At 33.7% G+C, this 24,523-nt stretch overlaps 3 protein-coding genes and 1 non-coding gene across 6 annotated transcripts; 1 reads left to right on the top strand and 3 right to left on the bottom strand.

The window, feature by feature from the left end:
• Window positions 1-1,067: 1,067 nt before the first annotated feature.
• On the bottom strand, window positions 1,068-1,139 carry Trnaq-uug (transfer RNA glutamine (anticodon UUG)). Its single transcript has one exon. It is a non-coding gene; the product is annotated as a tRNA-Gln (tRNA).
• A 491-nt stretch (window positions 1,140-1,630) lies between these two features.
• LOC144841937 (transmembrane protein 256 homolog) lies at window positions 1,631-3,860 on the bottom strand. The gene is made up of 4 exons (XM_078698241.1): window positions 3,697-3,860; window positions 3,135-3,172; window positions 2,725-2,805; window positions 1,631-2,116 (listed from the first exon to the last, which is right to left on the bottom strand). The coding sequence occupies exons 1-4, from the start codon at window positions 3,785-3,787 to the stop codon at window positions 1,973-1,975; spliced, it is 354 nt and encodes a 117-aa protein (XP_078554367.1). The 5' UTR covers window positions 3,788-3,860; the 3' UTR covers window positions 1,631-1,972.
• A 2-nt stretch (window positions 3,861-3,862) lies between these two features.
• On the top strand, window positions 3,863-8,783 carry LOC144841938 (transmembrane protein 256-like). Its single transcript, XM_078698242.1, has 5 exons — window positions 3,863-4,020; window positions 4,618-4,655; window positions 6,566-6,646; window positions 7,007-7,314; window positions 8,447-8,783. The coding sequence occupies exons 1-4, from the start codon at window positions 3,930-3,932 to the stop codon at window positions 7,148-7,150; spliced, it is 354 nt and encodes a 117-aa protein (XP_078554368.1). The 5' UTR covers window positions 3,863-3,929; the 3' UTR covers window positions 7,151-7,314; window positions 8,447-8,783.
• Window positions 8,784-8,856: 73 nt separating this feature from the next.
• LOC144841936 (uncharacterized) lies at window positions 8,857-24,471 on the bottom strand. 3 transcript variants are annotated; one of them, XM_078698238.1, is made up of 11 exons: window positions 24,369-24,471; window positions 18,664-19,125; window positions 15,567-15,728; window positions 15,200-15,258; window positions 14,772-14,877; window positions 14,479-14,662; window positions 13,953-14,054; window positions 13,480-13,602; window positions 12,929-13,048; window positions 10,164-10,880; window positions 8,857-9,757 (listed from the first exon to the last, which is right to left on the bottom strand). In XM_078698238.1, exons 2-11 carry the CDS (start codon window positions 19,111-19,113, stop codon window positions 9,246-9,248), a joined length of 2,535 nt encoding a protein of 844 aa, XP_078554364.1. In that variant the 5' UTR covers window positions 19,114-19,125; window positions 24,369-24,471; the 3' UTR covers window positions 8,857-9,245. The 3 variants fall into 3 exon arrangements, with proteins under 3 accessions (XP_078554364.1, XP_078554363.1, XP_078554365.1); XM_078698237.1 differs by lacking the exon at window positions 24,369-24,471 and adding an exon at window positions 22,812-22,937; XM_078698239.1 differs by lacking the exon at window positions 24,369-24,471 and adding an exon at window positions 22,866-22,906.
• Between the last annotated feature and the right edge of the window lie 52 nt (window positions 24,472-24,523).

Raw genomic sequence — 24,523 nt, forward strand, 5'->3', positions numbered from 1 at the left:
CATGTCAATATATCAATTTATTATAAATGTTTAAGACTATAGTTTTAACGTAGGCCTAGGTCAGGCTAATTATAATTTTTTTTTTTAATTTAAAAACCCAAACTTGCATGGATAATCAATGTCAATAACCAATGCCAATGATGTAAATCATAATTTTGAAAATTGATAGGCCTAGCCCTAGGCTAGGCCTAGAATAATAATAATTGATACACATTTTGAGCATTGTTTAGGCTAGGCCTAGTTGGTATAGGCCTATATACAGTATATACAACACATGCCAATGTAAATTTTGGAGGGCGGGGATATGGGGGCTGTGGGCGAGGGGTGTTTTTGGTGCGGGCGTGAGTTTGAGTGCCAACCTCCGAAGGGCGTCTAGGCCTAGGCCTAGTAGTGGCACGGTACGTATGAACCGATGTTGGAAATTAAATCAGTGAGTGGTGGCTACAAAAATTGTATATTAAAATTAGCAATTTAAGATATTGTTCACTACCTTTTGAAGTAGTTGTACCATTAAAGATGTTCTTGATCATTTTCTTGTTACTTCCGATCATATTTCTTAGTATGATATTAAAAATATATCGATAATATTCAAATAATTTAAGAGCTTTTTTGAAATAAGCTTTCTGTGAGAAATATCAAACAGAAAATGGCGTCCGTTTATTCTACGGTTACCTTAGATATAGAATAAACGTCACAATGCATTGTCTACGCGGGCGTAATTTGCGCGTTATTGCTATGGTGATCCATCCTATAGACAATGTGCCTTAGATTTTTCATGTATTCAGCTAGAGCAACACGCTGTGTGCTGCAACAACTGGTGGTCTACTTACATGTTTTTGTTATCCATTGAAGATTGTATTTTAAACTAAAGCAAATGCACGTAAGCAAGAAGAAACGTTTTAGTTAAAACATCGGAGACTTGAAATCATCAACATAATTCGAGACGTGTTACGAAATAGAATTTTGTTGATCACTGCCGCTATTTGGTTGTAATAATTCTTTTGAAAAAGAATAACATCATACTTCATTATTTTTTTTAAATAAAGGCAGGACCAACAAAATATCAGAGGTTCTACCGAGACTTGAACTCGGATCGCTGGATTCAAAGTCCAGAGTGCTAACCATTACACCATAGAACCGATGCTTAACTAAAAGAATCAATAAGAAAAACAATTCGACAAAACGCATTACGAAATAGAATTGGTTTACCACTGGCTCTCATATTTGGTTGTAATTCAAAAAAAATTATGCTTAATTTCAGAATACTTTTATTATACTTACACCTCACATGCGAATTAGTATAATAATCACACATTATTAAGGCAAAAAAGACTGTGCGGAGCACGGGTAACTGCCTAGTTATTTTTATAACATTGAAGATTATTTTGTGTAGATATTAATTCATAGATTATCGGATGGCAATTATTCAATCTATAAATAAATCTTCATTCAATCAAGTTCTAAGTTATTGTTTTTAAAGTGTATACGGTATTTTTAGAATCTATCTCTAACCACGGAAAAAGCAAATTCGCTGTTAATTTTATAAAGGGAGAGGGGTTAACCTACTGATACACATGAGCCATCTTTAATTTGTCAAGATAAATACATCAACTTCTATAAACCATGAGTATATTTTTTTTCGTATCTCAAAAATATTGTGAATAACAAAAAGTGGGTAGGCCTATCTACATATTCCGGTCTACAATGGGTCATTTAATTACTGTAAGTAACTATACTGTATGCCTAACTTATTTAAAATCAAGTAAAAATACGGATAGCCAATATGACACCACTCGCCCTCAGTGACTATATATATCTTTTTTTCTGTAATATTTGTTATTTATTGTTTTTTTCTTAAACAAACGTTTTGACGGTGTCTCGGCCTGTCACACTGACAATTTCCTTTTATAAAATCTTCAAATCAAATGAAATGATGCAATAATAACGTTGGCTCTAGTTACAAGAAATGACGTTAAATAGCCATAAATAACCAGGATATGATTAGAATTGTTCCACCCCATGGAGTCAGCCGAACAAGAGACGAATCCCCGGTTAGTCCTTGGTAATAACACGTTCCACAGAATATCATCATTCCAATAGCCATCAGTGATCCGGCCTATGAAGAGAACATTTGAGAATAAAGTGAGATATAACGTTGGCTAACTCTGTTGTTTTACCCACATGTTTTCCGGCGAAACCCAATCCAACCTAAAATGAATTAAATTAATGTATATAGGTCCGTGATCCAACATCAATTTGCCGACTGCCAAGATGTGACATGATGACGTCAAATACTTCGCTGTCTTTTACAGGAGGAACTTGTCTTATGTATTTCTAACATTCATCATACAACACCATGTTCATTTTTTACGATCCAACTAAACTATAAAATGTCCATGTTATAATTATGACCATATAATATTGACTACTTGAATATGTTTTATTCACAATAAGATTCGCTGTTGAAAGCCAGACCAAAAACATTTTGAAAAAGTTGGTTTTGGCCAGCATCTGGGATGAAATTATATATTTGACATACACGATAATTAATAAACACATTCAACCGACAGTCAGTGATCAAGAGGTCACGTTCATTCGCGTCTGATCGCGACGTCCTGCCAGACTGGTGTTAGTTTTCTTGTGTTTGTATTTTATGTATTATATGTCTTCTGGAAAATAAATGAATTGAATTGAATTGAATATTTATATATAATTTTTACTTACCAACATTGGTCTATTGCAGAGGGGCATTGCTAACAGTGCGAAAGTGTGATAGAAATGATATCGACTTGCAGTGTCAAATACCTATAAATTGCCAACAAAAGGATCGGATAAAGAATCGAATGTCATCAACTCGCATTTATTCGCCATTAAAAGTTTCAGTACACAAGCAATATATAATATTCTTGTCCCAGAGACAAAAATTGTAAAATATATATTATAATAATAATACAAAGCCGACAAATACAATGCCTACAAAAAACAATGTGAACTAAATAGTAAATTTGCTGAATATGCCTATGATCAAATTAAACCCATTTTAAAAACAGTCTATATTGACATTAAAATGGCACGTTAAAAAAATGTTTAAAATTATTTCAATATTTAATTTTAAAATATCTAAGTTTGCATACTTGTTTATTATGTTCATTTCCATCTTTATTCTTTAGTACTGTGAAATAAGAAGAATTTAAAATGTTGCGTCAGTAGGCCTAAATAGGCCTATGGCATTAGTTTGAGGAGAAGAGCCATGCATTAAGTATGCTATGACGATGTATATTGTATTGTATATGCTATCATCTATCACTATATAAGCTGTAGCACATTAATGAATTATTTCAACAGGGGTTAAGTGGATACGCCCTATGTATTTGTTTTGGTAGAGTAGTCAGAGCGGCACCAAAACAGTTTAGTCTCTAGTCTAATATTAATGAAAATGAGCCGTTTATTAGTTAGTTACATTGTAGGAGGTCTACACGAGATTGAACTACAGCACATGGGTAAAAGCGTAATGAAAAGAACGGGTCCATACATGGAGGTATAACTCTATGGTCTGTTGGAATTATAATATAATTGCATTGGCTCATGATGGGACGGTACCGTATCTTCTCTGTCTATGACTAAGACCGGCTGACTGGCATGATAAAGTTACCTAGCTAGCTAGGCCTAAAATATACTATTATTAGGCCTACATACCATGTGCTCCGTATGCACCTAAGGTGACAGCAATTGCACCAGAAACACCTGCTAATCTAACAAACAAATGTCCTGGGTGGATAATAACCATTTTAAAAATTATTCTCTCCTCTCGGTCAATTCAAGTATCTCAAGCGAATCTGCAGCCTCTTCCTGCCGGTATTTTAAAGATCAGGTGATCAAAAAAAATTGTACAGTCACGTGATCATAACAAATACTGTAGTTAAATCATCATGGCTGCTGCTTCAACTACTAAATTGTTCGTCAGAATTGCAGGTTTATCAGGGGCCTCAGCAATTGGTCTCGGTACCTATGGCGCTCATGGTACTATTAATTTCGTTGAAATGTTAAAAAGATTATTAAGAAAAAAAAACTTACGTTACGTGAAAACTAGAGCTAGCCTAGCTAGGGCAGGCCCTGTCCTATTGTAAGTCCTACCTAGCTAGGCTAGACTTTAGTCTAGACACCCTATTTTAGGGGCCCTAAATACAGGCAGGGCCGGTCCCATGCATTTTTAATATATAGCCTCATAATGCAGTAGCATACAGGCCTACTCCTTCCTACCATCAGGGCTACTTCGTTTTTTTATTATTATTAACTCCAACCAATACAATACATGAAGAATGAAAGAAATGATGTGCTAGCGTTTAATCCACACAAACCACCGTAAACTAAATAAAATCAGATGTTATTATTATAATACTGTATTGTTTGAATGAAGGTTTGCATGGCAAAAATCAAATGTTGATATAAATATAAAGCTTGCGGTACATCATCCATGTACTGTACGTAGTTCTGAAAAGAACTGTTGAGTTTTTGATGTTTCGAACGATAAATTCTTGTTAGAACTAGATAGTGTACATACTGTCAAACAATTTAACATAACACCTTATTTTACTAAAAATACTTTATCCTTTTCAGTATTGAAAACCAAAGAAGGCAAAGAACATGAAATGGTTGTAAGTTGGATTGTTTTTATAAGTGTGCAGCAGTAGTGCATCTTTTTCATATACAGTTAGACCCTACATTCTTTCAGCATTCTCTACACGTTTTGTTTTAATATATTATTAGTAAAAAGATAAATATTTTGGCACATATGGCGTTTCATACGTATACTACTTGAGGTTGGTTTCAGACAAAAATCGAAATAAAAACAAATAAATAACTAGAATTTAATTCGTCACTTTGACGAATTATAGGTGATCATTTTTATCATTTTACTGAAATTAATTTTTTTTAAACATGCACGTACGTTAACATACGATCGGAAAATGTTGATGTATGCCATCCTATTATATGCTTATAGTGCTGAGTTGTGCCTATATGCCATATACAATATGTACAGTATATACTGTATATCTATATACAGTGTAGCATAGGTGAAATTACGGGACACACATTTCTAATTTTTTGGCATGATGACGTTATTAAACTAAACTTTAAGATGACAATTTCGAAAGATAATTAATTGAGCAAAAAAATATAAGATTTGGAAAAAAAATTGGCACGTAGAAGTTCTGTGCGCGCTCTTTGAATTGTGTATAACTTTGACGAAAAATATGAAAAAAATACTTTTTCACTTCAACTGGCCATATGTTAACGTCACAACATCCGATAGGCTTAATTTTTATATGAATTAATATCTACATTTCATCAGCTTTCATAATAAATTATAATCATCAAGGTAACCTTCAATTCTGAAGAGCTGTAAGATATTCAAATTTACTGCGAAGGTGAAATTACACGGCCTACGTTATTCAAGTTTTTACGCATGATGACGTCATTAAAATGAAGATAGTGTCAACTCATGATAAAGATAATTAATTAAGCAAGCACATACTGAAAGTTGTGCGAAATTCGAGCACACATAACCAAGATGCGCTCTGTTGAATGTGATAATCTACACAAAAAGATAACAAATCCTAATTTTTAAATTCAAGTGGCCATTTGATGACGTCAAAACATTTTGTACGTAAAATGTGTACATGAATTCATATCTACAACTCAATGGCTTCCAGAATAAGTTAAAAAAATCGGGGGTCATCTTGCATTCTGAAGAATTATTTTCATTTTAAAAAAGACCTATTTTTCACCATTTTCAGAACTTTTGTAAAATTAATGTGCGCATTTTGTCATTTTTAACGTGCTCGTATAGCGTTATTTTAAGTCGGAACTGACTCAAATTTGGTGAATGTACTAAGGATGGTGAGTAGAATGAGATTTGTAAAAAAAATTCATATTTTTTACGCTTTTTAAGTATCGCGCGCGCAAAAACGCATTTTTGCGCAGTAATTTTTTGAAACACGCAAATGGCCTAATTCATGCTCTAAATTGATCAAAACTTAATTTTGAGCGTTTTAAATTTTTAACGCGCGATATCACGCGCATGAACCTACGTGCGCGTGCGTTTTTATTTGCTAATATTTTTACCCTTGATCTGAAGTTTACGTGTAGTGAATTTCATTTATATGTGATAATGAATTATGGAGATATGATTGATAATGTGATTTCGCAAAATGGCGTATAAATGTCGTCACGGATGAGTGATCACGCTGAAAAGCTTATTAGGATTAAGTTATATTATTTGAAAGATATTCTGAAATTTTTGTCATCATTGACATTAAACTTTTTGAGATAATTGTTACACAAAATAGTGTACAGAAACAATAAAAAGAAAAAAAAAAAGAAAAAAAATAATAATAAAGATTTTATACAATAACAATAGGTGATCATTTTATTCTAAATGATCACCTAAAAAAAAAAGACAATTAATACAGACTTGGGGCAAGTCTATCTCTGCTCAAGCATTTGATTTTGTAACTTACACAGAAAGAGAATACATTTTAATTGATTACATATATTTCCACAGGCATTTGACTCTGCAAATCGGTATCATTTTTACCACTCCCTGGCTCTACTTGGTGTTCCGATGTGTCGTAGACCAAATGTGGTAAGCCAGAATTGAATTGAAGATGAGCTCTCCTCAGTGTTCCAAAATAAGTTATACCCTTTTCACACCTTAACAACTTATGCGCCTGCTTATGCATGTATGAAAACATGTAATAAACCAGATCAAACCTGGTTGCAGATGTGAAAAGGGTTTAAGTGTGATGATTATACTTTCAGTGTTGTCGGATTTAAAAAAATTATATTTTATAAAAATTTGTTTTCTAATTCAATGTACCAATCAATCTTAGTCTTTCTTTTATATTCATGACTCTTGACTATACATTTAGTTTAATTATCATTAAACATAAGCTGTGTTAATAAATACCTGTAATTTAATCATAATTAATTAACATAATTGCAGGTTGGAGGTTTAATGGTGACTGGAATGACCCTGTTTTGTGGAACAATGTATTACTATGCAATCACAAGTGATGCAACATTCATCAAATTAGCCCCTACTGGGGGAGTGACCCTCATTGCTGCCTGGATAGCTATGTTGCTTTAATGGGAGAGTGACCCTCATATGGGAGAGTGGCACTCATTGCTGCCTGGATAGCTATGTTGCTTTAATGGGAGAGTGGCACTCATTGCTGCCTGGATAGCTATGCTGCTTTAATGGGAGAGTGGCACTCATTGCTGCCTGGATAGCTATGTTGCTTTAATGGGAGAGTGACCCTCATATGGGAGAGTGGCACTCATTGATGCCTGGATAGCTATGTTGCTTTAATGGGAGAGTGGCACTCATTGCTGCCTGGATAGCTATGTTGCTTTAATGGGAGAGTGATCCTCATATGGGAGAGTGGCACTCATTGATGCCTGGATAGCTATGTTTCTTTAATGGGAGAGTGGCACTCATTGCTGCCTGGATAGCTATGTTGCTTTAATGGGAGAGTGGCACTCATTGCTGCCTGGATAGCTATGTTTCTTTAATGGGAGAGTGGCACTCATTGATGCCTGGATAGCTATGTTTCTTTAATGGGAGAGTGGCACTCATTGCTGCCTGGATAGCTATGTTGCTTTAATGGGAGAGTGACCCTCATATGGGAGAGTGGCACTCATTGATGCCTGGATAGCTATGTTTCTTTAATGGGAGAGTGGCACTCATTGCTGCCTGGATAGCTATGTTGCTTTAATGGGAGAGTGGCACTCATTGCTGCCTGGATAGCTATGTTTCTTTAATGGGAGAGTGGCACTCATTGCTGCCTGGATAGCTATGCTGCTTTAATGAGAGAGTGGCACTCATTGCTGCCTGGATAGCTATGTTTCTTTAATGGGAGAGTGGCACTCATTGCTGCCTGGATAGCTATGTTTCTTTAATGGAGAGTGGCACTCATTGCTGCCTGGATAGCTATGCTGCTTTAATGGGAGAGTGGCACTCATATGGGAGAGTGGCACTCATTGCTGCCTGGATAGCTATGTTTCTTTAATGGGAGAGTGGCACTCATTGATGCCTGGATAGCTATGTTTCTTTAATGGGAGAGTGGCACTCATTGCTGCCTGGATAGCTATGTTTCTTTAATGGGAGAGTGGCACTCATTGATGCCTGGATAGCTATGTTTCTTTAATGGGAGAGTGGCACTCATTGCTGCCTGGATAGCTATGTTGCTTTAATGGGAGAGTGGCACTCATTGCTGCCTGGATAGCTATGTTTCTTTAATGGGAGAGTGGCACTCATTGCTACCTGGATAGCTATGCTGCTTTAATGAGAGAGTGGCACTCATTGCTGCCTGGATAGCTATGTTTCTTTAATGGGAGAGTGGCAGTCATTGCTGCCTGGATAGCTATGTTGCTTTAATGGGAGAGTGGCACTCATTGGATATTTTTCTAATGGTTGTCATGGTACTGTATATTAAGAAGATGACTGTTGATCTAAAGAGAGTAAACTAGTTGGACCTCTCCCTGATTTGGTCCTGGGGTTATTATTATTAGTACACTGGCAGTGGGTCCTTTAGTGTGTGAATGAATTAACTGAATTTTGCTGGCATTAGGTAGGTAAAATATGAACAAGAACAATATTTCTACAGTATATTTATTAACATAGACAAAAATGATTACATAATTATGGCTAAAGTGATATGGCTACGTTAAAATTCACTGTTTTCTTGTATCTTGAATATTATTTTGACACTTTGACACATTTAATACTTTTAGTTATATTAAAATCATCGGTAAATTACAACATTTTTACTTTATAAGTTATTTAAAAACATCAATGACGTTTGCTTATATTTTGAATATTAATATGTACTCGATTCTACAACACTTAATTTGTGATGGACACATTTTTTTTTAAAAATAATCAACGGTTTATATTGTCAATTAATATTTTGCAAAATACTCTACTCTAAAAGTTATTGTAATACATAAAATTGACAGTTTCTTATACTGTGTTTTGAATAATAATATAAATACATATATTATACAATAAAATCGCTGCTTTTTATATTTTGAATGTTAATAAAATGTATTAAATATACATTTAAATCAAATTATACCTATTTACACTATAAAATGTAATGAAATGTATTATATTGAACTGGCCTACAGGTTCAGCTGCAAGTGTTGCCTCTCTAAATAACCTGAAGCATAATTATGGCAATTCACTTTTTGAAATTGAAATATTTACAATTGAATAGTGTCTTATCCTGAATTTTTTTGAATGCCTCTTTAGCAGCCTGCTGCTCAGCATGCTTTTTTTTTGCTGCTAATTTACTTGTTTCAACTTTCAAAGGCAAGTTTAGAATCATCACTATGCAAGAAAATGTCTTTGTCGCGTCATTTTCTTCAACAACAAACATAACAGCTTCTTGCGGAAACACCTCCAGTAATCGTCCCTTTGTGTTTGATTCTGAATAATCTGTAATATCCAATTGAGATAAAACTTCTTTCGCTGCCAGCATCACTGCTTTCTTTTTAGTGCTAGAAGCTTCGTTGCTGGGGAACTGAAATCTATAGTTGAATTCTACAACTCCTTTGAAACATTTTGTAGAATTGTGCTTTGTTTCTTCCGTCTTTGAGTAGTCTGGTTTAATACTTGTTTCGCCTTGCTTCTGTAAATGTTCTTGTAGTTTGTTCTTGTAAATGTTATCAACCTCCTTTAGGATTGTGATTTCTAAATTAAAAGATTAGAAAGCGAAATTATAATCACCTGAATTTTATCCTCCCGCAACCAAACTACAGTATGTCATGAGAAAAGAGTGGGAACATGAGTTAATGTCATAGCAAAGGTGGAAAATATTGAGAATATTGTATTTTAGCGGGAAATGACACGAAATATCGGGAGACTATCATTATCAGATATTTTTTTATCCAAAATATCGAGAAGAAATTATATTTTACAGAGAGATCGGGAGATGACATGAAATATCTAGAGTTTCTTACCATTATCGGGAGAGTTGGGAGGTCTCTAGATATTTTTTCAACAACATTTCCAACAATTTAACTCAAGATTTCTGATATTTTATTTTTTTTCTTAATTTTTTTGAATAAAATAAGAAATGGAAAAAAATGGATTGTACCTTGATTTGCTGGGGCATCTGCTTTTGCTGTCACAGGTTCTGTACTTGATGGAACTGCTTTTAATTCTTCAGGTTTTTCACTAGATGACAATTCATTGGAACTTTCTGAACTGAATTTTCCAGGTACTGCTACATTTCTTGTGGTTTCAGAATCCAGTTTTTCATTAGATTGCATTTCTACATTATCTGGTTTAGTAGTACTAAATTGCCCTGGTTCTCCACTTGCCCCAGATTTAGTACTGGAATTCTCCAATACTATATCTGCAATCATGGGTTCTGTACAGGCTGCTACAGTTGATGTAGAGTATTCATCAGATGTCACAGGTTTTGCAGATTTAATACTGGAATTCTCTAATCCCATATTTGCAGGCAAGGATTCTGCAGGAGATTTTATACTGGATGATGGCACAACAGAATCAGATGTCACAGCTTTTTTATCTGATAAAGAAGCTTCTGGCACAGAGCGGGTCGATTCTATACTGGAAGGGTAATCCTTTTGGACTACTATTTCCTGGATTGCTTTCCATGCAGCATTTTGTCTGGCAGACTTCTTAGAATTACCAATTTCTCCTTGAAAAGCATGGTCTCCATTTTCAAACTGTATGGTAACAGTAGCACAGAATCTTTCAGTTGCTACCTCTTTATCAGTATAATGCAAAATCTTGTAGTTACTGTTTTTTTCACAGTATTCTTTGAGATACTGCACAGCGGACTTCCCTGGAAGAAAACACAATACAATATACATTATAACTAACTTGTTTAATCAAAATGAAATGTAAATAGCGAGCTAGCCAATTAAAATCGGGAAATTTCAGGATTTTTATATAATAAACATGATACTGGTATCTTCAGCAGTTATAATTGGATATCATTGGGACTTTTCTTTAAATTTATTTGATTTATTCAATTTTTTGTTAAAACGAAAATTAGAAATACACAACAATAAAGTAAACACTAGATTTGAACTCGTCACTTTGACGAGTTGGGGTTATCCGCACAAACGCAACATGCACCACATACATTATATTATTATAGTATTCCATCCTACGACATGAATTAAATATGTTTACAGTGTTGAATTGCATCTATTGGTGTCATAAAGCATAACAGTATTTACGGAATAATCTGTATATGTTATATACCGTGTAGCAAATGATGACGTCATGACATCAGATGGACAACATTTTTATAGGAATTCATACAATTCAACAGCTTCCATAATAAGTTTTAATCATGCAGGTCACTTTTCATTCTGAGGAGCTATAACAGATTGAAATATACTGTATAGACTTAATAAAGTAGGTCACGTTATTCTGTGTCTACAGTATACACTATATACTGTATACATACTGCATACAGTGCAGAATAGATGAAAATAACGGGACCCGCCTTTTATTCCAATTTTTACTATGATGACTTCATCAAAATGAAACACGTAGTTAGCAATTTTGGAAAGGAATTATCTGAGCAACAACAAATTAACGTTTTGAACAAATTTGGATACGTAGAATATGGATACGCACTCCTTTAAATGCCATGAACTATGACGCATAATATGAAAATACGACTTTTATAACTCAACTGGCCATATGATGATGTCACAACAGCCGATGAGCAAAATTTGTTTTAATCATGAGTATCACTTTTCATTCTGGGGAGCTATAACATATTTAAATTTAATGGAATGATGAAAATAAGTGACCCAAGTTATTCACGCTTTTGAACATGATGACGTCATCACAATTTTAAAAATGGTAAATCATTCGAAAGATAATTGATTGACCTAGACAATATAAAAAAATGGGGGAAAATGGAATACAGATAAGTGGAGATGCGCTCTAATGTGATAAGCTATGACGAAAGAGACAAAAATCGAGTATATATTCGAGTGGCCATACGATGACATCACAACGTCCGGTTAGCCATATTGATGCATGATTCGATATCTACAACTCATCTAATTCCAGCATATGTAATTAAAATAAACTTCACCATGTAGTTTAGAATCTATGACTGAATCTAAGGCATAATTTTCAGGAATTTTTTTAATTTTTCATCTTTAACGTGCGCGAATTGTCTAATTCGAAGTGCTCATATAAAGTGATTTTAAGTCAAAATTGTTTAAAAGTTGGTAAAAGTACTAGAAAAAGGCTGGAAAAACATAATTTACGCGAAAAAAGATGCTTTTAGCGCTACGTGCTAAAAATTTGCGCTCGCATTGAAATTGTTACATGCTTAAAATTACATGAAACGCGTAGAAAGTTGATTAGAAATTGATTTTTCGCATATAAATTTTAAAACGTTTTGTAAAACATGCCATTTTTTCCACAGAAAATTAGCGCATGATATAAATTAAACTTTTGTTTAAATTTGAATTGTTATATGGTTTTCGATCTATGTTAAATACGCGAAATTCATAAAATTGTGCGTAACTTACGCTGCGCGACTCTAAAGTCATAAAACAAAGTTTCCTGCACTTGTTGATAAGAATTAGAGATACATGTGACACACAATTCTGAGAAAGAAAGAAGAAGAAGATAGAAGAAAAAAAAGATGGAGACAATAACAAGGGGTTATCCGCGTGTGTGGATAACCAAAAATGGCCTTTTTTTGACTGTCAAAAATGAGCTAAATTGAGACCTAATGTATAACCAGTATGACTGGATGAACCTTCACCGTACAAGTTAAAAGAATTATGTTTTTATATATTTATTTTAGTATGTTTTTTATTTTAGATAATTAAATCAATAAAACACTAACTTTACCTTTAAGGAATGTGTCCCTTTCAGAATCATTTGTTTTAGCTGTTGTAGACTCTTCTTTTTTAGTGGTTTCTTTTTTGCCTGGTTGGTGAGGTGATGATGTCGAACTAGTATCAGGTAATTCTAAAGTAAGGAAACCAATCAATACTTGGCAATCAAAATCACCATTACACAAAAAGATGTTAAAGATCAATTAGGGGGACAATATATTTTTTCAACCTCAATACCGTACAGTGAAAAAGCAGCAATTTGAATAAAATTGATATGCACCAGCACTTTTATAAATCCTAGCAGCATACACTTTATCAAGAGTTAATTTCCATGACCTTCTAACCAAAATTACACTTCATCATGATCATGACTAGTTAATAAAGCAAAAATTGTGCCTAAATATATAATATAAGTTTCTTTCCATGATTTTTATTGAAATTCAAATTTTTCATGACAGTACAGGCCTGGAAATTACTCACAGTAAAAATTCTAGATTTTCCATGACCCGTATGAACCCTGATCTAAATAGCACTTTATGTTCTCCTCTGAAATGTGTAACTTACTAAGCCATCTAAAATACCGCAATGCTTTCTTAGCTACCTCCTGTTGTGCATCTACTTTTTTCTGAGATGGTTTATCCGTTTCAAATGTTTTTTCATTCACTTTCAAAACACAACCATGCCCCCCTGAAAGACGATATTTACAATTAGGAATTTCAACAAAAAAGTAAAATTAATACTTCTCCAAAAATGTTTCAGACAAATATCAAATGTACTATATAGATTTTGCACTTCAGGTGCGTGAAGCCGGGTGACAGGACAGGACACACCTATCATCAAAACTTTTGATTATGATTGGTTAATTACTTGCATTGCATGCACACATCAACAAATATTGCGTCTAAGTGGAAAACTTTGCTGAAATGAAATTATAACCTACCTACAGCCTTTTAATAATATATGTTACTGCTCACTTGTTTAATTCATGATAAAAGGGAAGCTAGAAATGCATCATACAGTCTTAAAATGTCACTAACCTTTATCATAAACATTTTCTTCATAAACTGGTGGAGGTAATTTATTCTTTATACAATAATCCTGCAGAAAGTTCTTGTACATTTTTTGCTGACCAGTGTTTCCTAAAAGATTACAAGAAATGTTATGCAATATTCCAATAATTTTTAACATAATAATAATTCTAAATTTTATAAATAGCATATTATTCTATATATTTGTTTGAAAAAAGCTAATGTAGTCGAAATCTACAGTGGAGACAAAAAAAAAACATCTTAATGTACCAATCAAACACGTCAAGTGTCACGCATCTTGAATTATCAGGCTCACACTTTTTGACTAAAGCTCTCATACCACACACCTAAAGAAGCAAAGTATTTAGAGAGACAGCCCATAAACTTAAAAAGAAAAACAGGACAACAGGAGAACTGGAAACTGAACAAAAAACTGGAATGGAGACTTAGAATTTCAGAGTACCAAAAGAGTAAAATTTAAAATACAGTATATAAAATATAAATCCAATATAGGATATGATACCCTGTATAATACCTTGGCCTTTAGATGATTTCTTTTCAAGATTTTGCAGTCTGCTGTCTAATTCACTAACTTGACCTTCGACACCTTGCAGTCGATTCTCAAAGATCTCAGCAAGCTCATTGTTAAATATATCTTTCAAATCAGGGTTCTGGTTGAAAAACTCCTGAAGGCTTTTCTTCAGGTCTTCTTTCTCATTCTGAATAAATTATAGAGTTTATTATAGCTCTATAAATGTCTTTGTTTTATGTTTTAACTACAGATCAGTTGGATGTATTTGAATCTGGATTATATTGAGGCAATCTCACCTGAGTGGATAATTGATCTTCTATACTATCAAATTTTTGTTCCAATGCTTTGAAACGTTGAGAAATAAGATCTATCTCAAGTTGTTCAAATTCACTTGAGGTTGCACTATAAATAAAAAGTAATAAAGTTGAAAAATCAACCATTATTTTTCGGCTCTTTTACTGGACTGAATGTATGTGTGCATAAAAAAATCCTATGGAGTACTGGTACCAGGGGAAAGCAGTTTGACAAACTACTCCTGTAGTATCAGTGATGCATGGTGGGAGGATTAAATGCCTATGTCACACTAGGTTATTATCATAAATGGTTATCCTATAGTTTCAAATTTCTTTTGGTTTATGTAAGAAAAATGTATGTTCATCCATTTATCGTCACTCGTTATCGTCCTAGTGTGTCACAGCCTTAAATTTTGTTTTTGTATATTTACCCTTTACTTTCAGCTGAATCAACTGCTTCTGAGCATACTTTAAACTCAAACGTATCTAACTGAAAAGTAAAATAAACAATGTTACTTGTATTATTATTATTTATTATATAATACTGTTTTCTTTTTTTCCCATTCATTTAATTTTTATGTATTTTTATATTATATATTATAGATTTTAATATCTCTGAGTTACGTACCGTCATTTCTATAAGTGTATATCTAAGTGTATATAAAGGTGCCAGAGAATTAAAAACTGAAATATTTAATATTTCCTCACAAATAATTTGAAAGCAATCTTCATTTGATCATTAATTGATTGATAATAGTCATTTTCATTTGATATTTGACTAGTATTTTGATAGAGTACCTCTGTAACATTCTGCATATTACGACTAACTTGTTTGCTGGCATTTGGTAAATTTACTAATCCAGCAAACATTTTCAGAATTGTGTCTAAATACTCCTTCAATTTGTCATCCGATACTTTCATGTCAGTTGAATGCATTATAGAGTTTCTTACAGAAATGACCTACAGTAATAAATGGAAAACATAAATTTTTTAAATAAAAATAAAAAATACATACACACGTTATCCAGTACAGTATAAAAAAAACACAGATGAGTACAATTCAACAAATGTCACAAAACAATAAAAGAAGATTTATAAAACATCCTCCTAAAAATGTCCTCTATCTTTTCAATTTCTTTAGGATTTTATATTAAATTATAATATTTTCAATCCCACACCCCACCCCCTCCAAAAAAAAAAGAAAATAGAACAGCAATTGGGTTAGGTGTTCCTGTAATTATCCAAAATAGTAATCTACAAACACAATTTCTTGTTATCTTATGCTTGCCTTTTTTAGCACAGGTAGCCTCGACAAGAGGAATGAATCAATAAGATAAATATTAGTTGTTTTGTAATAAAATGTTTGTTAGGTTAGTAAGTTACAACTCACCAATATCTATATTACAGTAGTTCTGCAGACCTCCCAACTCGAAAAAATGAAATATTGGGAGTTTTTATAAGCATTTCCAAACTATAGAGGGTGTTTTCAAAAAATTACATCAAACCATGAGGTTGCTTTAAAAATGGAAAGATATTGGCACCTATAAAAGTAAACATGTTGGATGTCATAGAATGCTAAAAGCCAGAAAATGCAGAAACAACTCAATATTTTATTATTATCAATGCATGTATTATAAACATCTTTATTATCAACCGATTGGTATAAGTTTCTAATTTCCTATCTCATATGAAGTCTAGAGGTACAGTAGTAGAAATTATAAATTGTAATAAATTATTGGGATATTTTTATTTCTATCCCCAAAGAAATTGAGCGGAAGATATTTACAAAATATCGGGAGTCTTCACGATTATCGGGAGAGTTGAGAGGTCTACAGTAGTTCTAAGACAAGTGGATGTTGTGCGATCTTAATAGTTGTTATTGTTATTATGGTATAGTTTAAATATTAACATCTCCAATATAAATTATAAAGTAAAGTAGAATAGAGTGCATTTAGAGTGAATAGGGAACCAATCACAATTTAATTTAAAGGGTTTAATGTTCCTCAACATTAAGAGGTGTGCACCATTTCTCACCTCTACTTCAACCATGGGATGGTTTCTGTTGAATATTCTGATCATCTACTTTCTAGAAAGTTTTCTACATATTTGATCATTTAAAAATAGTACGGTAACTAATTGAAATTGATTGATTAAAAATGATACAACAAAATACACAATTTTCTAAATGGTTAAAGTTATTTTATTATTTTATTTTTATTTATTCAACTTCTCACTAACTCTGTTAGTGAAGGATCTGGACCAACAGGTGGTAAACACCTCTAAAACGGTCCAGTCCCAATTGCACAGTGGCTGTGTGTGACAGTGGCTGTGTTTGTGTGGACTAGTACACAGGGGTAACCCCTACTCGTCTTGAAAGATGTACTAGGTTCTTTAAAGTGCACATGAGCTATGTGTACACTGGACCTACGGTTTATAGTCCTTATCCGAGAAGACTCGTTCTACCACCAGAACCATGGAGCGAGTGAGCCTCGAACCCTTGCCGATGTTATGGCAACGTAATTATGGTTCCACTGTCTTAACTGCTCGGCCACCACTCACTCGCTCCCACCACTCACTCGCTCAAGTTTACAAAATAGAAGGAAATGGCAATTAGAAAATTCAAAAGGTAGAACATATTATTATGGTATAGTTTAAATATTAACATCTCCAATATAAATTATAAAAGTAGAGTAAAATACAGTGCATTTAGAGTGAATAGGGAACCAATCACAATTTATTCATTCTTTGAAGGGTTTAATGTTCCTCAACATTAGGAGGTATGCACTATTTCTCACCTCTACTTCAACCATGGGATGGTTTCGGTTGAATATTCTGATCATCTACTTTCTGGAAAGCTTTCTACATATTTGATCATTTAAAAATAGTAAAATCGGTAAAGTTTACTATACTTTATAATTATCTAAAACAGCATTTGTAATAAGAATTAAGTAACACTATTCTAGTACGTGAAATAACTGTAGTAATAATTTCATTTCTTTACTATAAAACTTATGCTGGGTCAACAAAATTAAACCATTACTGAAGAACGAAAGCAATCTAACAACAGGAAGCTGAGCTCGCCTTGCCATGATAGGAGCTTATAACAGTCCTTTGATCTTATGTCTGGATGCGACAAATACTATTTGCGGTTACAGTACGGTACATTATTCTCCGGTTTCTGTTTAGGGCGTGGAACTGATCATGTCGCAACCAAACATAAAACATTGACCTAATTGAGCTCAGCTTCCTGTCGTAGATTGCCAGTGTCCACAACTCCTGGAAAATAAACAAAGTGCAGCAAAATATGCTAACTGAAAAATAATTATTCTTGGTGATAACACTGTAACATGGTGGGACCAAACCCTATTAGTGACACAGGCTATTCAACCCTTACTCTCCTTGACGCCTACTTAACTTGGAACACTACATTCCTGAGGTGGGTCTTCCAAGGAAAGTCAATCAGAATGTGGTACCATTTAATTAGTCATCCTTCCTGTCCCCTTAATATAAATATATGTTTTGTAGTTAAGTTAGTTAGTTCGGTTATTGATTCTTGAGACTATAAACATCAGTCAGAATCACTACATTTTCACATTGTTTTATCATCTTACTTTTGATCGAATAAATATTATATTTTGTACATTGAATAATTTTGTGCCATCGTTATTGTCTTGGCCCTCGACACGACTATTGTTACATGGTGGCAGTGGTTTTTCCGAACTCACAAAGAAAATATAAAAAGTGCAGCAAAATATGCTAACTGAAAAAAAATTATTCTTGGTGATAACAACACTTAAACACATTTCCAATAGCAAAAATAAAAAGGAAATGGAAATTAGAAAATTCAAAAGGGAGAAAATAAATTCAATTTAATCAATAATCTACAGTAACTTACCTTTTCAATTCGATTCTTTGCAACATCAGGTTGAAATATTTTACATGTATGCATGAGATTTAAGATAGCGCTTATATCTGGTTCGTATTTAGCTCCTGGCTTTTGTCCACGTGGCATGTACGTCTTCGCAACTTCCCACTTGTTTATTGGCCAGTCCTTTGGGTCGACGTTTGACCAATATGTCATTTTTCTATTACTGTGTTTCTCAAATATATCAGTTTTCCATGCATTGCATATTTTACAATTATCAGGTGGTTCTTTTTTTGGTTTACATGATTTGCATTGTCCAAGATGCATCTTATCTGCTTTTAACTGGTCATGAAATTGTGTTATCTTTTGTTCTGAGAATGGTTTTAAACTTTCATTTAATAGATTAAGTGCTTGACCAGATTTCATCCAATTCTTGTACTCCGAATTGTTGAGACGTTGCTGCAAACTTGTTTGCATCATGGCTTTTCAAGTCTAAATAAAAATAGCATTAAATAAATTCTTCTTTATTAGATAATAGTATCCCTTTTTTCGGTACAACCCAATTCAGGAGACATCCATATTAGGGAACACTTTCTCAAGAAAAAAATGAGGGTAAAATATGTTTTACCACTACTACGGCAAACCTCTATTCAAGAGAAACCTGCCTCAGCTGATTTTGCATTTGGCGAATTTGTTGAAAAATTCAAACTATTTTCATAGTTTAATTAAGTCATTCATCACTAACAGTTTTTCATATTTAACCTTCAAATAATGAGTAAGACTTTGGTAAAGAGCACTGTAATAAGTATTTTTATATTATTATTACAATCTAAAATCCATCTAATTGTTGTTCTTAGAGCGCTATAGATGCACATTTTTCAGAGACCTTTGTTCCCTGGACCCTGACTTCGCTCACGTCCGTGCCAAACTTTCGAAAAGAATCCCCTCTTCACTTCGCAAAAGTTATCTTGAAAAGAAGCCCATCATGCAAAGAAGCCAATCTCAAAAAGAAGCCTTACACAAGAGTCTAAAAATCGAGGTTTTATGGTAAATGCTATAAACAGCAATTAACAAATTGATATTTGGACAAGGCAATTATATCAGCACATATCATGCGCACCAAATGTTATGCTCCTCTACAAAATTATCTTAAATCTAATATACAATAATCAATCTGTGATAATAATACAAGATCAAAAGACGATTTAAAATGTTCAACTAATGATCACTATTATGTGTTACAGCTAAAAGGTGTATAGATTGGTTATTTTTTGTTGAAACAAAGAATTATGTGTTTCAATTGATTAATTTAAACAAATTATTATCGGTGGACCTTGACTTCAGAAACAGCTGGCATTCAATGTTGACAATACTATTGCTACTGTAGGTTCTTTAGGGTATGTTCATTATTTTTGTTTCTGAACTAAACCTACAAGCGTTAAGCCTATTTTCCACTAGGCAAATTTGTACGTACGAATCAAAAGCATCAGCTTGTACACACATGCATATTCGTACATAGTTTTCGTCATCCAATCCCTCTCTGCGAATTTTAGTTCCTTGTGTTCAAATCGTTTCTACTTTTTGCAAAGAAAAAAATTGCACAACCAATCAAAGATCATGAAATGAGCTACTGTATGATACATTCATGAACACTCATGTAAATCAAAAAGCTCAGCAGACATGCGATGAACGTGAAAATAAAAATGTTGAAAGGGTAGTGCGATTTTTTTCTCTGCGAAACGTTGGATTGGTGCAAACAAAATCGCCTAGTGGAAAAACAGTATTTAGAACTAATTGCATTGGCATTTATACAATGCTAGCAGACGAGGGCAGTTGATGGTTGATTTCAGCCGCCAGCAATTTCGGCCACTCGTTATGGAACGGCATGACAGCCACGTGTGCCAAAATATTTATAATTTTACTTATATTCCCTGAAATATAAACTCATATCATACAGTTTTGATATTTTAGTACACAAAGGAAAAATCGTTTATTTTATTATCAATATTACAAATTAGTATTAAAAAACGTCATCACTACCAAAATAATAATGTCGTGTTAAAAAGACTCTTTGGTCATCAACGCATGATACATGTGGCATTGCATGAATTTTGCTGTTCCATAACTGGTGGCCGAAATGACTGGCGGCCCAAAAGCAGTTTGGGAGAGATTATTTAGATGGTTAGGTTTTTAGTCGCGTGGACGCGACTCAATAGTTCACTATGTCGGTCGGTCGGTCGGTCTGTCTGTCGGTCCGGTATCACTATGCGTTTTATCGCTTTTCTGTACTTTATGAACTGTTTTGATGTATAGACAAGTTTTAAAGTACATTACTTTTTGAAAGTTCATTTTTTTATGAGAGCACGCGACTTATGGCTGTTGGCCTTGTTAATATTTAAGACGAGTTTTGTTATTTATGTTTTTCATCAAGACAAGTTCATAGTTGATAAAAGTAAGCCGTCAGACAGATAGATGCACTTATTAGACTAAACAACGATACCACATACATGACCAATGTGAGTACAGACACTATATATATCCCAACATTCACTTTCAACATCAAAATCAGTAGGTGAGAGATGCATTCCCCGTATGGGTAATGCATCCTCTCACCACCAGAAAATCCTTCATCAACTAACAGTCATCCTCCAAGCACAGGAACATAACACAGAATTATGTGCAACATCAAGACATGTACCAGTACATTGAAATCCCTTCACCATTCCATTCCATACATGATTAGGCAGTGGAACTTCCACTGATTTTACTACTGTATTGAAAATAATTTTATTCCTCTGTATAATATATGTTTGAAGTAATAAGAATAAAATATACGGTAATATGTTAGGTAATTTTTTCAATTCACTTGGCCAGTCATTTAGATTTTTACTTGTTTTGATGTTGTGCTCGTTTATTTTAATGTTTTTATATGATGTATTGTGTGGTTCTCAAATTTTGATGTTATTTTATGCTATCTTTTTAAAACATTTTAAATATTTTAAGTACCTTTTAATAATGTAAAAAATTGTCACAATTCAGTTTTTCTGTGAAGATGATTTTAATATACCATTATGAATGAATGAATGAAACCATGCCTTCAACATACACTGCATGTAGCCAAAGTAATAAGGTTTTGCAAACAGCTTCGAGAAACGTCATTACACAATGCATGATGGGAAGGGTTTGGGAGCAAACGTCACAACGCGTATGTATACAAACAACAAATCATGTACGTACGCGTCGTGATGTTTGCTCCCAAACCCTTCCCATCATGCGTCATGCACGCTATTTGCGATAAACCTTATTGTACCAGGGGCGCATTGCTATAGCGGTCTATAAACGGTCTTAGCGCTTAGCCGTCTATAATTCGTAGCAAGTAGTCTTAAATATTAATAGACCATTGCTATACCGCGGTCTAACCTGCAAACAGTCTTTAAAATTAAAGCCTACTCGAAGGAGTCTTAAAACAGTCTTAAAAACCTCTCTTTTTGTTGCTTTTACGTATTATTTATCGTCAAAGAAAACCAATTGAACAAGTTTTAAGTGTTAAATAAAATAATAACGGTGATTTTATTCTTATATAGGCCTAGAATGAATTTTCTCGCGTAGAAATGTACATACAGTACTGTTATAATTGTGAATTGAACAAGGGTGACGAAAATTACCTTATTTGGTATTCTATGCGCAAAGTACGCCCTCAATTTGTTACTTTACGGGGTCTTATCTAAGACTGTTTTATAGCAATGGTCTAACAGGGGTACGTGGCTTTAGTAAGACAGTCTATCTGATAAAGCCGGCTTTAATCCATCAGTTAAGACTGTTTTATAGCAATCCACCCCAGCCAGGTCATTTTGCTAACTAAAACCTTCATCTTTTAATTATAGGGCAGCGGCATAACATCTATAAATGTACAGGTAGCCCCTTTCATCTGGCCAGACGCTACACATGGCATCTATCTCTAGTTCTGAAAAACTGAGTAGACCTCGGTGTTAGGCCATGACCTAACTAGGCCTAGCTAGGTAAGGCCTACTCTACACAAACACAGACAGGGGCAGGGCCTAGCTAGCCCTATACATTAGGCCTAGATTCTAGGCCTAGCTAGCCTACTAGCTAGCTAGCTAGCATAGCAAGGCTTCTTTATCATTTATGTTATGATGATTATATTAAATCTTACTTACCAGCTCAAGTGAGAAACTAGATTAGTTCTTAATTTATTTTAACTTATACAGTACCTATGAGCTATTATAGCAATTTGGATTTCTTTTCTGTTAGTTACATTCTATTATCAGAATGGGAAATTCCAAATAATATTGGTGGCGCTGTTCTATGGAGTTTGGCAGAGCCATATATTGAGAGAGTTACGACTTCGAATGGATTAGAAGCCATGTTTGTGTCCAACTATTCCTATGTAGCGTATGGAGTTGAGTCTTTTATTTTGAAAATGTATAACGTTCAAAAGGCTATAATTATCGAATTTAATATCAAAACAATCAATTTGTTTAAATGTTTTTGTTAAAATAATAAAAAAATTATAAAGTTACTGCGAACATGGTTTTAAACAACAAAAATAGCAATTTCGGAACGGCTCTGGTTGTGCGCTCCATGCACGCTCTACGCGTGCGCGTTTAGTTTGTACAGCGATTCTCTATAGTAATGCATTGTTTTTACATTTTCTTGTTTAAAATCATGTTCGCAGTTACTTTATGATTTCGTTATTATCTTGACAAAAGCCTTTAAACAAATTGATTGTTTTGATATTAAATTCGATATTTAAAGCCTTGTGAATGTTATACATTTTTAAAGCAAATGACTCGACTCCATACGTTACATAGGCATAGTTGGACACAAACATGGCCGGTGTGCACACCACGTGACTTTCTAAAATCCGTGAACGCAATGCCGTAACTCTCTCTATATATGGCTCTGGAGTTTGGCAGAGCCATATATAGAGAGAGTTACGGCATTGCGTTCACGGATTTTAGAAAGTCACGTGGTGTGCACACCGGCCATGTTTGTGTCCAACTATGCCTATGTAGCGTATGGAGTCGAGTCATTTGCTTAAAAAATGTATAACATTCACAAGGCTTTAAATATCGAATTTAATATCAAAACAATCAATTTGTTTAAAGGTTTTTGTTAAGATAATAACGAAATCATAAAGTTACTGCGAACATGATTTTTAAACAACAAAATGTAAAAACAATGCATTACTATAGAGAATCGCTGTACAAACTAAACGCGCACGCGTAGAGCGTGCATGGAGCGCACAACCAGAGCCGTTCCGAAATTGCTATTTTTGTTGTTTTTAATCATGTTCGCAGTAACTTTATAATTTTTTTATTATTTTAACAAAAACCTTTAATCAAATTGATTGTTTTGATATTAAATTCGATAATTAAAGACTTTTGAACGTTATACATTTTCAAAACAAAAGACTCAACTCCATACGGTACATAGGAATAGTTGGACACAAACATGGCTTCTAATCCATTCGAAGTCGTAACTCTCTCTATATATGGTTCTGGAGTTTGGAACGCCGTTTACGCCAGTAATTTGTGAGGATAAAAATTACATCGATTAAATTCCTGCCATTATATCAAGATTTTTTCTCATCATGACAAATTACAATCAATTCCAATAAGACTTGTCTTGTGAACAAGATTGCCAGCTATAATGATGAATTCGCTTATGGTTATCTTTGGCAATTTACCTACATAATAAAAAAAATAAATTACATATTATGATATTTTAAAGTTGATTAGAAATTTATTTTTGTTCCAACAGCCTGTCGTCGTAGAAACCCGGTATTTCGACGAGTAAAATGACACGACTGACGATGCAGATCATATTACGTTTTTTACTTTGCGCCCTCAACCGTCGCATAGCACTC

This window comes from Antedon bifida, chromosome 5 (assembly GCF_963402885.1).
Source record: "Antedon bifida chromosome 5, ecAntBifi1.1, whole genome shotgun sequence".
Classification (NCBI taxonomy): Eukaryota; Metazoa; Echinodermata; class Crinoidea; order Comatulida; family Antedonidae; genus Antedon; species Antedon bifida.

Coding starts and splice junctions, on each gene's coding strand:
- LOC144841937 (XM_078698241.1), bottom strand. CDS start 3,787: ATGGTTATTATCCACCCAGGACATTTGTTTGTTAGATTAGCAGGTGTT. Junction 3,173..3,696: donor AGGTGCATACGGAGCACATG/GTATGTAGGCCT, acceptor CTTATTTCACAG/TACTAAAGAATAAAGATGGA. Junction 2,117..2,724: donor TCTGCAATAGACCAATGTTG/GTAAGTAAAAAT, acceptor TTCTCTTCATAG/GCCGGATCACTGATGGCTAT.
- LOC144841936 (XM_078698238.1), bottom strand. CDS start 19,113: ATGATGCAAACAAGTTTGCAGCAACGTCTCAACAATTCGGAGTACAAG. Junction 14,878..15,199: donor GATTCAGCTGAAAGTAAAGG/GTAAATATACAA, acceptor TTTTATTTATAG/TGCAACCTCAAGTGAATTTG. Junction 13,049..13,479: donor GCGGTATTTTAGATGGCTTA/GTAAGTTACACA, acceptor TCCTTACTTTAG/AATTACCTGATACTAGTTCG.
- LOC144841938 (XM_078698242.1), top strand. CDS start 3,930: ATGGCTGCTGCTTCAACTACTAAATTGTTCGTCAGAATTGCAGGTTTA. Junction 4,021..4,617: donor CGGTACCTATGGCGCTCATG/GTACTATTAATT, acceptor TATCCTTTTCAG/TATTGAAAACCAAAGAAGGC. Junction 6,647..7,006: donor TGTGTCGTAGACCAAATGTG/GTAAGCCAGAAT, acceptor ACATAATTGCAG/GTTGGAGGTTTAATGGTGAC.